This window comes from Aquarana catesbeiana, linkage group LG04 (genome assembly GCF_042186555.1).
Source record: "Aquarana catesbeiana isolate 2022-GZ linkage group LG04, ASM4218655v1, whole genome shotgun sequence".
Taxonomy (NCBI): Eukaryota; Metazoa; Chordata; class Amphibia; order Anura; family Ranidae; genus Aquarana; species Aquarana catesbeiana.
Window position 1 is genome coordinate 53,987,591 of NC_133327.1, and position 16,635 is coordinate 54,004,225.

Consider the following 16,635-nt stretch of genomic DNA (forward strand, 5'->3'; position numbering starts at 1 on the left):
GTGCTAAATACAAAGAGAAAAGATTAAGATTCTACTACGCACTGAGTGCAAAGATCAGGACTGTCCTATATACTAAGCGCAGGATTCAGGAGTGCACTACATACAGAGTGAAGAGCCCAAAAGTGCAAAGAGTTCAGGAGTGCGCTGCATAGAGAATGCACCGCAGAGTTCATGACTGTGCTACGTACAGATTGCAGGGCTCAGGAATGCATGTCTCACAGGACAGTTTACAACTCCCCTTCCAGTACAGAGCTCTCCTCCCACCCCCAAATCCTCTCTTCCCCACCTACAAAGTATCAGGAGAGGGGCTGCTACAGATGTGCAGCTACAGCTTACAGTAGGAGTGCAATGTTGTTAGGTGGGGGGAGGGGGCATTAGTGCAATGAGGGGGTATAGGCAATGATATTGGTGCTAAGTTAATAGGGCATTGGTGCTAAATGGGGGGGGGGGGGGCAATGTGCTAAATGGGGGGGGCAAATTCTAATTTGGGGGAGAGTTGGAACGTTGGTGCTAAGTGGGGGGATGTTTGGGATAAGTGGAGAGAGAGGGGTTACTTGGGATAAGTGGAGGATATTGGGGATACATGGGAGGAGAGGAGAGGAGAAACATTTGGGAAATGTGGCGGGACAGGAGGGACATTGGGGATAAGTGGGGGGAGAGGAGGGGCATTGGGGATAAGTGGGGGGAGAGGAGGGGCATTTCGAATAAGTGGGAGGGGAGGGGAGGGGAGGGGGGACATTTAGGATAAGTGAGGATAAGTGGGATAATGGGGATAAGTGGGGGGACAGGAGAAACATTGGAGGGACAGGAGGGACATTGGGGGGAATGGTAGGGACCATGAGGATAAGTGGGAGGACAGGAGGGACACTGAGGATAAGTGGGAGGAGGGGTGGGACATTGAGGATAAGTGGGGGGAGAGGAGGAACATTTGGAATAAGTGAGAGGAGAGAAGGGGCATTGGGGATAAGTGGGGGGACAGGAGGGACATTGGGGGACAGGAGGGACATTGGGGGACAGGAGGAACATTGGAGGGACAGGAGGGACATTAGGGGGGGATGGCAGGGATATTGAGGATAAGTGGGAGGACAGGAGGGACATTGGGGGAAATGAGGAACATTGGAGGGACATTGGGGGAACAGGAGGGACATTGAGGAAAAGTGGGAGGAGGGGAGGGACATTGGGGGAAATGAGGAATATTGGAGGGACAGGAGGGACATTGGGGGGACAGGAGGGACATTGAGGATAAGTGGGAGGACAGGAGGGACATTGGGGGGGGGGACAGGAGGGACATTGAGGATAAGTGGGGGACAGAAGGGACATTGGGGGGCAGGAGGGACATTGGGGGACAGGAGGAACATTGGGGGGGGCGGGAGGGACATTGAGGATAAGTGGGAGGACAGGAGGGACATGGGGGGGGACAGGAGGGACATTGGGGGACAGGAGGGACATTGGGGGACAGGAGGGACATTGGGGATAAGTGGGGGACAGGAGGGACATTGGGGATAAGAGGGGGCAGGAGGGACATTGGGGGACAGGAGGAATATTGGGGGGGGCAGGAGGTACATTGAGGATAAGTGGGAGGACAGGAGGGACATGGGGGGGCGGGAGGGACATTGAGGATAAGTGGGAGGAGGGGAGGGACATTTGAGATAAGTGGGGGGAGAGGGTGATGCTCTGTGTATGTGAAGTGTACATCCGTTTCACATACCGCAGTTTACTTGGTCAGGAAGATCCGGTTCCCCGGAGATGTCATTTCATTGCATGTGGGGTAGAGCTGGCAGCCTGGCGCCGCACCGCCAGACTGGCTGCCACAATGTAGAAAGGGGAGATCCATCATCCAGTCCAGAGCGGCGGAAGAGAAGGCAGCAGCAGTTCACACAGTAAGGCAGAGGCGGGACTCCTGGAGCAATCCAGCCCTGCCACCGCACGTGACCTCCGTTCATCCAATCACCGGGCACCCAGAACCTGGTGGCCAGAGCACAGCCAGTGACACCGTCCGTACACAGTTAGCATTTGGACGGAGTGTCACTGGCACCTGATGCTGCGCCCCACCAAATTTTGCGCCCGGGGCCACAGCACCCCCCGCGCCCCCCACGCTACGCCACTGGTGCCAGTTCTCTACCCTCTTGTTAACCTGGTTTCTGTGATTGGGTTAATATCCATGTTCAGTTACAGTTAAAGGAACTTTGCACCATTATATTTTTTTTTATAATGATAATTATTATCATTGTGATAATTATAGATAAAATATCTGTTTGTAGGTGTGTTTTCTTACTATCTGACAGTGTTGAGATATACCTATTTTTGTGTTCTCACTAATTCAGTAAACATACTTGAACTGTTTCTATTAGCAGCCCTCACGGGGGTACCGCTACATTTGGAGGTCCCACCGAGATACCCCATCTGGGACACTCGAGCAAGTCAGGTGACGTGTCCAGGGTAGAAGAGAAAATGGACCCGGTCACAGCCACTGACTGGGGCTGAGAACATGGGACCTGACTGGAACTAACCACAGTTTTTAAAGCTGCCAGGAGTCTCGTGTTTCAACAAGGAGGTGCGACAGCTGATGAGAAAGGCTGTCCCAGAACAAGGGTCCTACCTTTTAGAATTAAAATACGAGTGTGATAACGATTACACGTATGTTCTCTTGGAATGGAGGGAGAGTATTCCAGAGTTTCAGAGGAGTGTTGTAGGTCTGGCAGAAGGCCTGGATGGTCAAGTGATCCCATTGCAGTCAACAGGTGATCTGGAAATGCGAAAAACCCAGGGAGGAATGGTTCTCCCGGATCCGATAAAATACTACAAAGAAATACACCTCGCTAGGGCACTAGCCTGGTGCAGAGACGAGGGACATAAAACCTGGGTAGCGATCGAACAATCATGTACGGAGATTCCATTCCGATGTTTGCCATGGCTGCAGCCAATAATATTGGGAACCTTAAGACATCACCCTTTGATAGGGTCAACCCTAAGAGTAATTCAACAAAGTAATTTATTTTCAAAAGTGGATGGGGAAATTACTTGGCTCCATCCAGTTTTGGGAAATCCGTCATTCCCCCAGGATATACAGATAGCTGCTTTAAACAAGCTATGAGATATGGTAAAACCAGATTAGGTGACTTCCTTGAAGGATCAAGGATGAAAACCTCGTTGGAAATACAGCTGATGTTCAATCTGCCACTGGATCCGTGGCGGATGCAACAGCTTACCCACTTTCTCAGCTCTCCTATTCGGGGGGAGAGATCAGATCGCTTAAATACACCAATGGAAAACCTATGTTTGATAGAAAAACCTTCCGCCCGTGGAGTATCCGAGGCATATAAAATACAAATAGATCCTCCTGTGGACTATGTCCCTAGATTTCTTGAGAAATGGGAAAGAGACTTAGACACCAAATTCTCTAAAGAGCAACGGAGCCATATTCTATATTTTTCCCATTACTCTTCAACAGCTAGTAACTATCAAGAGTTATGCTATAAAATTCTTACAAGATGGTACAAAGTTCCATCATTAATACAGAAAATCTATCTGGAAAAGACAAATATCTGTTGGTGTTGTGGAGAGTCGGTGGGTGATATGCTACATATCTTTTGGTCATGTCGGAACTTATTGGATTTCTGTTCCAAAGTGCAAGACATCATAAAACAGTTAACAGAGCACGATCTGGGATCTGACCCAGTTAGATATCTCCTCCATCTTTCAGATTTCTCAAAACAAAAATACCGAAACTCATTGGTCGCTCATTTGTTGAACGCAGCAAAGGCCTGCATTCCGGCCTTATGGAAGCGGGAGACACCCCCTTCGATCTTGTTGTGGTTTAAAAAAATAGCCGATATATATACTATGGAAAAAGGTATTGCAATTACGCAGGATAAAGAGGAGAAATTAAATTTAAAATGGAAACCATGGTCCCATTTTGTATGTACCAGGGAATATGGCTGTGCACTTGTGGAGGGAGAATTGGCGGGGTAAAGGAGGAGAGAGAACCTAATGCAGCATACACACGGTCAGACTTTTCCGACCGAGTCCGGCGGAAAATCCAATCGTCTGTGGGCTTCATTGGGCCTTCAGCGGACTTTTGCAGTCGAAAATCTGATGGACTTTAGATTTGGAACATGCTTCAAATCTTTACGTCCTAACTCCGCCAGAAATCCGCTTGTCTATATGCTAGTCTGACGGACAAAAACCGACGCTAGGGCAGCTATTGGCTACTGGCTATCAACTTCCTTATTTTAGTCCGGTGTACATCATCACGTACGAATCCGTCGGACTTTGGTGTGATCGTGTGTAGGCAAGTCCGTTCGTCAAAAAGTCAGTCAAAAGTCCGTTGAAAGTCCGTCGGAAAGTCCGTCGGACCAGTCCGGTTGAAAAGTCCGCCCGTGTGTACGCGGCTTTACTTTTTTTTTTTTTTTAATTATTTATTTATTTTTTACAATGGTCTTATATATAATCGGATGAAAAACGAAATGATGTATGCTAAGATATGTTCTGTGATACGCATGCAACTAAAATGTTTTTGTTTATATGTATAATAATTGTTGAAAATAAAATATAGAATTAAAAAAAAAAAAAAAAAAAACAGGTGATCTGGATGAAGACCCCAACCAGTCGCAATGAGGGAGTCCGGTTGCAGATGGCTCAATCACAGGTAGTCTGATTGCTGGAATGCCCCGCTTCATTCTACACAGATATGAGTCGATTGGTTGAGAGCCTGATAAAGAGTCATGCCATCTCTGCTAATCAGGGGTATCGGAAGTTGCAATTCTTCTCAGGCCATGTTCCCACCCCAAGAGTAGGAGGGTGAAGGAAGAGTTTGACAGTTGGATGGATCAAGCCAAGCAGGCAATAGAAGATTGGAATGTGTCTGAAGCAGTGAAGAGACAATGGATCAGTGAAAGCCTCCGGAGTCAAGCAGTTGATGTAATTCGAAGTCTGAAAAGGGGAAAACCAGACTGTGAGGCTATGAACTACATTGAGGCTCTGTGTGCTGTCTATGGAAGATTGGAGAAACTACCGGACTTAATGTACAAATTTGAACATACTCACCAGTGTCGAGGAGAAAGGTTATCGGATAATGTTGTTTGGGTGGATCGAAAATAAAATATAGAATTAAAAAAAAAAAATCTGGATGAAGACCACTCCCAGTCGCAATGAGGGAGTCCGGTTGCAGATGGCTCAATCACAGGTAGTCCGATTGCTGGAATGCCCCCTGCTTCATTCTACACAGATATGACCTGAGCTTTTGATCTTGCAGCTGACGTACCATACACTCCTGTTCCATCCATTAAGGTGCTAACAATTGCCACTTTACAAGCAATTGTCCTCAAGGATGCGAATTTCAGGATCTCATTGTATATAGTTGCAGGTGGTATACCTCTCCACCGCTTGATATGAAAACCCCTTCTGGATGTGACACACCTTCCATGAAATATACATATATGAATTAAGCCCTTTAATATTAAGTTGGACACTATCCTGACACTTTTTAAACACAACTCCCCTAAAAGCGAATAATAGCAATCTTTTGGAATATGGGTGAATTCAGGATGTCCTGTGGATGGCGCTTCTTGGCCTGGCACGGATGAATCTCCCATTCTTATTATTTGAGTGTGTCTTTTCAGCTGCTGTTGAAACAACGAAATATTTGGAAACTACAGCATTGGGAGTGGTGCAAACTGTTAAAGTCCCTGAGGAAGATCGGCACTTCAGAGTGCATTTAAAACGCGTCGGACTATTGCTTTGCGAGCTCCCCCCTCTTTTTAAGCTGGTCTTTTCCCCTTGTATAGATGTTTCTTTTATCATCAGTTATCTGCATTCATTCATATTTATATTTTATTACATTTGTTGATTTATTTATTGTTTGTCCAATAAATTTTGTACTTTTATAATATTATTGCCTGCGTCCATTTAAAGTCCCAAACCTGAGGAATCCTGTTCTTTATGATATGCCGGGATGGGACGCATAGGCAACCTAGTCAGCTAGATGAGGCAAAGCCTCACCATTACGACTTAAAGAGTGGGTACTACCAGATCCCCGTGCATCCGGAAGACAAAGAAAAAACTGCATTCATCTGCCCTTTGGGGTTTTATGAGTTCAGTCGAATGCCCAAGGGATTGTCGGGGGCCCCAGCAACCTTCCAGCGATTGATGGAAAGAACGGTAAGAGACATGAATCTAGTAGAAGTATTAGTGTATCTGGACGACATCATTGTGTTTGGAAGAACATTAGAAGAACATGAAGCCCGGTTAGAGAAGGTTTTTTCACGGCTCCATGAAGAAGGATTGAAACTGTCCTTGGAGAAGTGTCAGTTCTACAGAACCTCTGTTACATATTTGGGTCATGTTGTCTCTGCAGGAGGGGTTGCCACGGACCCGAAGAAGTTGGAGGCTGTTACTACATGGCCTAGGCCAAGGACTGTGACTGAATTAAGATCTTTCTTGGGGTTCTGCTGTTATTATCGGCGGTTTGTGGCAAACTTCGCCAAGATTGCTTGGCCTCTCAACGAACTGCTACAAGTGGCCACGGAAGCAGGAGAGGATGGATTCAAGGCAAAGAAGTCTGGTGGTCGCAGGAAGGGAGAATCAGTACAAGATCAATGGACTCATCAGTGTGAAAAAGCATTTTGGCATTTAAAGAAGAGTCTCACTGAAGCCCTGGTCTTGACTTATGCTGACCCTGGCAAGCCTGTTGAACTTCATGTGGATGCCAGTAGAGATGGTCTGGGAGGGGTTCTCTATTAAGAACAAGACGATGGTCTCAGACCAGTAGCCTATGTGAGTCGTAGCCTTACCCCATCCGAAAGAAACTACCCTGTTCACAAGCTGGAGTTCCTGTCTCTAAAATGGGCAGTAGTAGACAAACTGAAGGATTACTTGTATGCAGCTGAGTTTGTAGTAAAGACGAATAATATCCTTTGACCTACCTTTTGACTTCAGCCAAATTGGATGCGACAGGACACAGATGGCTGGCAGCTTTGGCTGGATTCCAATTCAGCTTAAAGTACTGAGCAGGGGCAGGAAATCGAGATGCAGATGCCTTATCTCATAGACCTCATAGAAGGGAGGAAGAGTTGGGGCACTGGGCCTATGTGACTGCAGAAGGTGTGCAGGCCTTGTGCCAAGGCACGGCTCGGAAGATGAAGGGAGGTGTTGCCGCCAAATCTATTGGAGTTCACCCCTCTCGGATACCCAGACGCTACTGTGAGCTGACGCAAGTCCGGGGTGAGGGCCTTCCTCAGTTGTCCAAAAGAGATTTAAGAAGGGATCAGGATCTTCAATGTCATCTGGCTATTCAAGCTCTGAACAAACAGGACCCCGGATTACTGTTGAAGAGCTCTGTGAATGGAGCGAAGATTCTACATCGGGAATGGAACAGATTGCAGTTAAGGGATGGAGTACTGTATAGGCAAGGTCCTTCAGAGGAAGGGGGAGGAGAAATGGCAGTTATTCCTTCCTGAGAAACATCATTCAATCATCCTGACCTCTTTGCATAATGACCATGGGCATTTAGGAACAGAAAGGACTTTCTGCCTAATTAGAGAGGTTCTACTGGCCCAATATGAGAGGAGAGATGGAAAGCTATGGTCACTCCTGTTTAGCATGTATCCAGCATAAGACATTGCCAGTTAGGGCTGCTCCCATGGGACATTTGCAGAGCCAAGTGCCTTAGAGTTGGTTTGCATTGACTTCCTGTGCCTGGAACCTGATACAGGTGGAAGAAATAACATCCTGGTGGCGAATGACCATTTCACCCGCTATGCGTAGGCCTATCCCACCAAAGATCAGAAGGCGACCACTGTGGCTAAAATCCTTGTCGAGAAGTTCTTCATGCATTATGGGTTGCCTGTCAGAATCCACTCTTTTTTTTTTTTTATTTACTTTCTTTTTATTGTTTTTCATATTGCAAAAAATTAAAAGCATACAGCATCATAAATAGTATATAGTATAAGCAAATTATGAAAAAACATTGTTATTATTATACTCTGTCCCTACACCCTCCCTCCAACCCAACCTTCTCCCTCCCCCCTACCACATATCGCCCAAGCATTATCTATACCTATCAGGATGTTGATTGTCTAACTCTATAGGTGAAGAGGAAGAGAAAGAACCAGAATCCACTCTGATCAAGGAAGAGACTTTGAGAGTCGGTTAGTCCACCAGATGTGCACCTTGCTAGGCATAAAGAAATCTCGAACCACGCCTTACCACCCACAAGGGGATCCTCAGCCTGAGAGGTTTAACTGAGCTTTATTGAATATGTTGGGGACTCCCCCCCGGAGAAGTAACAGCACTAGGGAAATCATATTGCTGCTGTGGTACATGCTTACAACAGTACTGTGACGCCACTGGTTATTCTCCATATCGCCTCATGTTTGGAAGAGAAGCTCGCCTTCCTGTTGACTTAGAATTTGGCACTTCCATTGACAATACTTCTTTGACCTCACACAGAGGTTATGTTGAAAGGCTAAGGAAGAACCTGCGGCAAGCGTATGAGAAAGCTATGGAACATACCTCAGCTAGGGAATCAAGGAACAAAAGGAACTTTGATTTAAAAGTGAGAATACACTACTTACAACCAGGAGATCGTGTGTTATTGAAGAACTTCGGGGTAGCAGGGAAACACAAGTTGGCTGACCGATGGCGACCGCAACCTTATGTCATTTGTAAACAGCTTCCCGAGCTAACACTCTACCAAATCAGATCTAAAGGCGAACAAGGGCCTTTGAAGATGTGGCATCGAAACCATCTGCTTCGATTGTCTGATGCGGTCAGGGTGCCTCAAGTATCCTCTTCACCTTCTCCAAAGCCAACGCCACCCAGGACTCGTTCACAGTGACAAACTTCTATTCCTCCTGAGTAAGAAGAAGATGATGAGGAAGAATATGTACCACGACAACTTCCTACTCCCACTGTATTACCAGAGGAAGAAGAAGATGATGAGGAAGAAGAAGAAGATTTGGTAATCGTGCCTTTCTGGATGTGGTTTGCAGAAAATGAACCTGATGCAGGAACTATGAATGAGAAAGGAGGAGGAGTGCCAACTAAAGTGTCAACTGGAGGGACAAACAAAGTGACTAAGACAATACAAAGATCTCTCAGCCCAGAACTGGAGATCCTACCATCATTCAGGAAAGCTGATAGGATAAAGATTGAGAGTATTAGCCCCACTTCTGAGATGGAAACAAGAGATTTGATCAATTTTTCTGATGAACCTTTGATTGTACCTGAATCAGATTGCCCTGCAGAGGTTGAAGTTCCTTGCATGGGTGTGGAAAACGGAGAATGTCAGATACCTATCCCTACTCTCCTTGAAGAGGTTGATCTTTCCTCCCCACTGCTAAGTTCTGAGTCTGCAGTTATGAATCTCCATTTAGAGCCATGCAGCCCTAATCATGCCAGGAGCCCAAAAGAGAATCCTGTTCAACCCGCTGAGTATTCCCTGGGCCGGTTGAGACAAAATATAAATCCTCCCAAGAGACTCAATTATGATACTTTAGGAGAGAACTCTGATGAACTGAGGCTATTCGAAGGCAAGTTCCCATGCCTAATCCCTCTACCACCAATTGAGTAGGCGGTGACTCTGCTCTGACCTCTGACACCAGTGGGTGGGACATAGCAATTGCCCTGACCTGTTCAAAAACTGAGTTTGAATTAACTGAAAGTGTATATAAGTGGTTTCAGCAAAATCCTGAGGTGTGTCAATATCTGGTGAATTTAGATTGTAGTTGATATTATTATAGATTTGTTTGTGACGACTGACTTCTTCTCACAAAGTTATTAAGTTGATGTCTCTGTGTCTTTGGGGACCAAAGAATTCAAGTGGGGGGAAAATGTAGCGAGCAGCTGGCTATTATGCCTGCAATCCAGAGACATTTTCTGTGTTATTATTGTGGGCTTGGCTCCCTCTAGTCTTTGCTGTACTCTATGTGTCAATTTCCTTTTTCCTGTGATAGGATTTAGAGCAAAGCATCATGGGATGTGTAGTTCAGAATGCTGAAGTGACTATGCCAGCGGGACTGATCTGAACTACAATTAACAAAATGCTGAGTGGACAGAAAGGATTGCTGGGAAAGGATATAAAAAGGGCTGCTGCGGCCTAGATCAGCCTCTCGGGAGTGACGCCGTTTGACTCTGCCAGCAGGAGGTCTGTGTGACAGTGAGCTGCTGTTGATTTGCAGCCTAAACAACAGGGAGCCGGACAGCTATACCCAGAGGGACCTCTGCGGACAGCATCACTTTTTATCTGCAGCGGACTGGAGGGTGTTCCAGGTCTTCCAGAGACACCTGCACTAACACAGTTCAGCTGGTGGTACTTGTAGTTCCACCAAAGTCAGTTCTTATTTTATAACGAACACTGAAAGCAGACATCTATGCCCAGTTCACATTATTGATTCTAGTAGCTATGCTTGATAACATCATTAGGATCATATCAAAGGAAGTTACAATACAACAAGGCCAACTTAAAGTTCTGCCAAATTTGCTATACCCGGTTATCAAAGATTACTTTAGTTACAACACAACGAGGCTAGCTGAAGACATCTGTACTTCAAGGAATACCCTTTTACCTTTTGTTATCCTTTTCCCTCATCTGCTTTAATTGCATTGGACTTCATCTAAAGGGAGCTAGCCAATTTGAATATAATAGTCTGTATATTGTTTCTTTATATTATGCAAGATTTAATGGCCTGTGAGTTGAGGAGGCAGAAGGGAGAATCCCGACCCAGCAGATATAGTGCCAGTTCTCTACCCTCCTGTTAACCTGTTCACATAGGTTTCTGTGATTGGGTTAATATCCGTGTCAGTTACAGTTAAAGGAACTTTGCACCATTATATTGTTTTTTTTACAAGTATAGATAAAATATCTGCTTGTAGGGGTGTTGAGATATACCTATTTTTGTGTTCTCACTAATTCAGTAAACATACTTGAACTGTTTCTTTAATGCTGTGTCAGTCTCTATTTACTAATACAGTTAGTAATATGACTGAATTCAGGGTGTCAGAGGTAATCAGTGGGGTACAGAGTCTATCAGCAGCCCTCACGGGGAGGGGTACCGCTACAAGTTTATCAATGTAGTCAGCTTAAAGTGGTTGTAAACCTCAAAAACAAAATACAAACAGAATGTAAAATCCATAAGAGAACAAGAGCACAAATTATTTGTACATGGTATGACAGGGAGAAAAACGGCCTGCCATCTGTACTCCTCCCTGCGGTGCTGATTATAAAAAAACCTTAAAAAAATGTGTGATACCACGCCCCCTCTCCTTTTATTGATAGTCTGTGTAAGGACATCCATGAACAAGCCTGGGTAAAGATGGTGTGTCTCCTGCACCTTAACTGAGATCAGAGCTGCCAGTTCTCCACAATGTTCACCGTTACTGATTCCTGAGAGCACAGTATGGGATGAGCTTTTAAAGGCTGCTGGTGCCAGAAATTCAAGGCACTCTGGGCCGTACTGCTCGGTGTTGGCAAGTGGTAAAAAAAAAAAAAACTGTAGCTTTTAAACGGTAAAGTTAATGATGTACTTTTTTATAAATTTTGAGCCAAAATTTGCATATTGAAGAGAAGTGATCTCAAAAGTGCATTGTCTCCCGTGGTGCAGTGCTGGAGGATCTGGAGAGTACTGAGTCACGGCAAAAAAAACCTGAAAGGGGAAGGCACATTGGGACCTGTTGACAGGTCTAAGTGTAAGCAATGGCGGCTGGTGGTACATTTTTTTTTTTGGGGGGGGGGTGGCTGTGGGTGCATTCTTTGCTGCCCCTCCCCCCAAAAAATGGGGGGACGCCCACAATCCCCTCCCCCCAGTAGGTCATTTAGTCGGTCACACAGCTGTGAACACTACACATTGTACTGCACGCCTACCTACTGCAGCGCCATATATAGAGAGGTCATGCAGTGCCTGTGGATGCACGATGCGGTCTCTGGGACTTGAAGTCCCCCTAGGATTGTACAGGTCAGGCTCAGTATACACACTGGAGACTGTCGCTCCTCTTTGCCCATACTCTCTATGGCTCTGATCAGCAGCTCCTCCTCCATACAGCTCAGCTCTCTCCCAGTGGCTGTGAAACTCTCCAGCAGCTCCAGCACCCGAATCACTTGCGGGATCACCCCAGACACAGACTCTGGGCCGTACTGCTCGGTGAGGCTCTGCAGCTCGGAGCCCAGGCTCTTGGGTATGCTGTACACATTCTCCAAGGACAGAGCAGCAGGAGTGTGCCGCCATACCGTCCTCACCTTCCTTCTCCCTCCTCCTCCTAGGCCAATGGGTTCGCTTCTCCTTTCGGCCAATCGGGAAAGGGGTCCCAGGACCTGCTATTGTCACACAACTGGGTGGGCTCAGGACGCAGTGTTCTGCGCCCCGAGCCCACCCTTTTTTGAAGCCTATTAGAGCCTGTGGCTCTAATCACGGGCTTCAAAAAAAAAACCCTTTGGAATCCACGCGCCCGGCCCCCCCGCATGTGGATTAAGGAGCGGACGCAGCATGGAAAGGGGGGGCGGCGTCCGTGCGCCCTGCATTACGGGCCGCCAATGACTGGTGGCAGATCACGTGGCATTCTTGGAGTCGGGATTCACTGTGGATACATTCGATATTGGACATTTACGTTGAACTATTTACTTAATATATTTGTTTTAGTTATAGTATCACGTTAGGAAAGTCTTTTTAGCCAAGGTGTTCCCACCACTGCTGCACTATTATTTTGTGTAGAATCCTTTAATTTGGTATAGTTTTACTATTGAGGGGTTTCCAACATTATTGTAACTGCATTACTGATTAATAAGCATTCTTTTTTGAGGCAAGAGGTTCCCACCACTGTTGCATTATACTGTAACTTTGTTTTGAATAATTATTTGATTTTAATTTTAATTGTGATAGTTTTGGTTTTGATGGGTCTCTATCACTATATGTAACTGTATCACCAATTTTATATCAGGCTCTGAATATTATTTGCACACTTATTGGTTTATTATTCGTAAATAATGTTGTTTTTATGAACCATCGCCATATGTTTTTCAACCATTGCAACTTTGAACCTATTACACACTAAGGATTTCCACCACTATTTGTGAATCACCATCTTGAGAGGTAGCGCGCACTTTGTTAGTTTTTGTTTTATTGCCAAAGTCATCTGCAAATGAAAAAAAAATTTTTTTTTTTTTTTCAATTTTGCACATTTTCTTGTTTTAAAGAATAAAGTTACCGGATTGAATGTAAACAGAAGAAGAATATTACAGCGGTTGTAAACCCAAAACATTTTTTACCTTAATGCAATCCTTGCATTGAGGTAAAAAATGTTTAGATGTCAACATCCCCTCTCACCTCCCATCCCCCTCCCTTACCCCCTTACTTACCTAAACCCTCATTCGATCCAGCGCCATGCACGTCTGCAGCTCTTCTCTCCCCTCACTTCTGGGTCTCGCTGGCTTTACTGAGGCACCGGGAGCCATTGGCTCCTGGTGCTGTCAACCAAAGTCAGTGACGGGGGGTGGGGCCGAGTGCTGCTGTCTGAGTCAATGGATGCAGCAGCGGGGCTCGGGTGCGAGCCTGCACGAGTGCCCCCATGGGAAGCAGCTTCCCATGGAGACACTGGACAGGGGGGAGGAGCCAGGAGCGTTGGCAGGGGACCCGAAAAAGGAGGTTCGCAGCCGCTCAGGTAAGTTTAGGCATATTTGTTTTAAAATATAGCAGGACGTAAGAGATGCATCCTAAAAACATTGCTGAAGTTTTTTTTTAAGGACATATCTCTTATGTTCAAAATGCTTAAGTGGTTCATTTTCAGTGCCCAAGAAGGACTGACTATACTGTATACATTACAACGTGCAGAGACACTCCAGTGTACCACACCCCAAAAAATCATGCAAGATTATCAAATTATGAAGACTTACCCCGATGGTGGAGGATACCATTACCATCCACAAGCAGCACCTGGAAAATAAAAACCACCCTTGTTAGGTATTCCTTTTATGAGACATAAGAAGAATTATTTCTATATTATAAAAATTTGACACCGGCACACAGCCTCTACTTTTCCCCACAACTACCCCAGGGGTTCTGCTAAAGCAAATACTGACTTCAGCTAGGAAGTCGCCATGTTGGCCCGCCCACTCCTGCCTAACAAGCCTCCATGATGGTCTGTGAAGCTGGCCATCACATTGCTGAAATGCAGTCAGGAGGGGCAGGGCCAGGCACTGACTTTCTGGTTAAAGTCATTATTTTCATAACAAAGGGATATTCAATGATAGGTCATTGACATTGGACCTGCAGCTGACCTCCATCTGACCTGAATTTGACTACGGTTGCTGACCTCTTCATCTGGAAATGCTAGCTGCCTAACATTGAATGAATTCCCCTAATAACAATTCCAACATTTTCAATTTCTCATCACCTCCTGTCTCGGTGACAATGGACAGCAGGACACAAAGGGGGGTACCCAGGACCTCTTTCTATGAAAATGCTAGTTGCCTGGCTTATTTATTAGCCTTAAAAGAGAAGTAGGGCCAAAGCTTGTTTGGACATAATTCTCATGTAGGTCACAGGAGTGCACTTACTTTTGCACTCCTATGACCCAGAATCAGCCAACAGGGGGCTAAACCCTGCTATCAGCTGACATCACAGAGCCTCTCCAGACTCTGGGAGGATGCCAATAATAAAGTCGGGATCCACCCAGATTCCTGGCGGGCAGCTGGCTCGGCCTCTCAGTGCACCACTGAGAGCCTGAGTCAGATATTCCCATCCCATCCACAGCCCAACGCTCTAATGAGTGCAGGAGGGTCATCTGAGAACTGAGTGATTAAAGACCACATGATTGTTCACTTCTGGGACTTAGAGGAGACGGGGGACAGCTTGCAGCATCAGACCGATGTTGCAGCAGGTAGGTCAGTATGTGTATTAATTGTTTTCAATACCTGCACTTCTTCTTTAATACTTTCTGAATCACTAACTAAGTGATAAGGAATTACAAATTTGTTGCATGCTTGCTCTGGCACACCAAATTGCTGAAGCCCGGTAAATAGCATTTTTAGGAGACCAAAAATGGCAGCCTCCATATTTCTCCTGCGACTGGTTTACTTTAACCACTTCAATACAGGGCACTTATACACCTTCCTGCCCACACCAATTTTTAGCTTTCAGTGCTCTCACACTTTGAATGACAATTACTCAGTCATGCTATGACAACAACATTTCTATCATTTTTTTCTCACCAATAGAGCTTTCTTTTGTTGGTATTTAATCACTGCTGGTTTTTTTTATTTTTTGCGATATAAGCAAAAAAAAGAAAACATTTAAAAAAAAAAACTCACTTTTTTTTAGTTTCTATTAGTTTTTTCTATTCTACTAGTTTCTAGTAAAATTTTGCAAATAAGCACCGTATTTTTTCTTCATAAATTTGGGCCACAATTTATACTGCTACATATCTTTGGTAAAAATAACCCAAATTAGTGGATATTATTTATTCTGTGTGAAAGTTATAGAGTCTACAAGCTATGGTGCCAATCATTGAAAATTGATCACACCTGATGTACTGACAGCCTATCTCATTTCTTAAGACAATAACAAGCCAGGAAAGTACAAATACCCCCAAATGACCCTTTTTGGAAAGTAGACAGTCCAAGGTATTTAGTAAGAGGCATGGTGAGTTTTTTGAAGTTGTATTTTTTCCCACAATTCTTGGGAAAATTAATACATTTTTTATTTATTTTATTTTTATTTTATTTTTTACACAAACTTGTCATATTAACAGGTTATTTCTCACACACAGCATATGCATACTTGCAACTACACCCCAAAATACATTCTGCTACTCATCCTGAGTATGAGGATACCACACGTGTGAGACTTTTACACACCCTGGCCACATACAGAGGCCCAACATGCAGGGAGCACCATCAGGCGTTCTAGGGACAAAAATTACACATTTCATTTCTTGACTACCTCTTACACTATTGAAGGCCCTGGAGCACCAGGACAATGGAAATGCCCATAAAAATGACACAATTTTGGAAAGCAAACACCCCAACGTATATTCTATGAGGTATTATGAGTCTTTTGAAAGGTTCATTTTTTCCCACAAGTTTTCGGAAAACGTGGAAAGAAAATGAAAACATATATATATTTTTTTTTTTACATAAAGTTTTCAATTTATAAGATATTTCTAACACATAGCATGTACATAGCAAAAATGACACCCCAAAATACATTCTGCTACCCCTCCTGAGTATGGCGATACCACATGTGTGAGACTTTTACACAGCCCGGCCACATACAGAGGCCCAACATTTAAGTAGCACCTTCAGGCGTTCTACGAGCATAAATTACACATCTCATTTCTCAACCACCTATTACACTTTTGAAGGCCCTGGAGCACCAGGACAATGCCCACAAAATGACCCCATTTTGGACAGCAAAACACACAGGCATAATGAGTCTTTTGAATGCTTCATTTCTTTCCAGAAGTTTTTGGAACATGTGAAAAAAAAATGAAAACGCTTTTTTTTTTTTTTCTAACACAAAGTTGTCCATTTATAAGATATTTCTAACACATACCAAGTACATAGCAAAAATGACACCCCAAAATACATTCTGCTACTCCTGAGTATGGCGATACCACATGTGTGAGACTTTTACACAGCCTGGCCCA

General features: G+C 44.8%; 1 protein-coding gene across 1 annotated transcript in view; it reads right to left on the minus strand.

Annotated features, from left to right (window-relative positions):
- ENDOV (endonuclease V) overlaps positions 1–16,635 on the minus strand; it is an 84,683-nt gene that overhangs the window by 22,384 nt on the left and 45,664 nt on the right. The window contains exon 4 of the mRNA XM_073625210.1: positions 13,883–13,922. Within this exon, the coding sequence (XP_073481311.1) occupies positions 13,883–13,922 (40 nt within the window). The remainder of the gene's footprint in view (positions 1–13,882; positions 13,923–16,635) is intronic.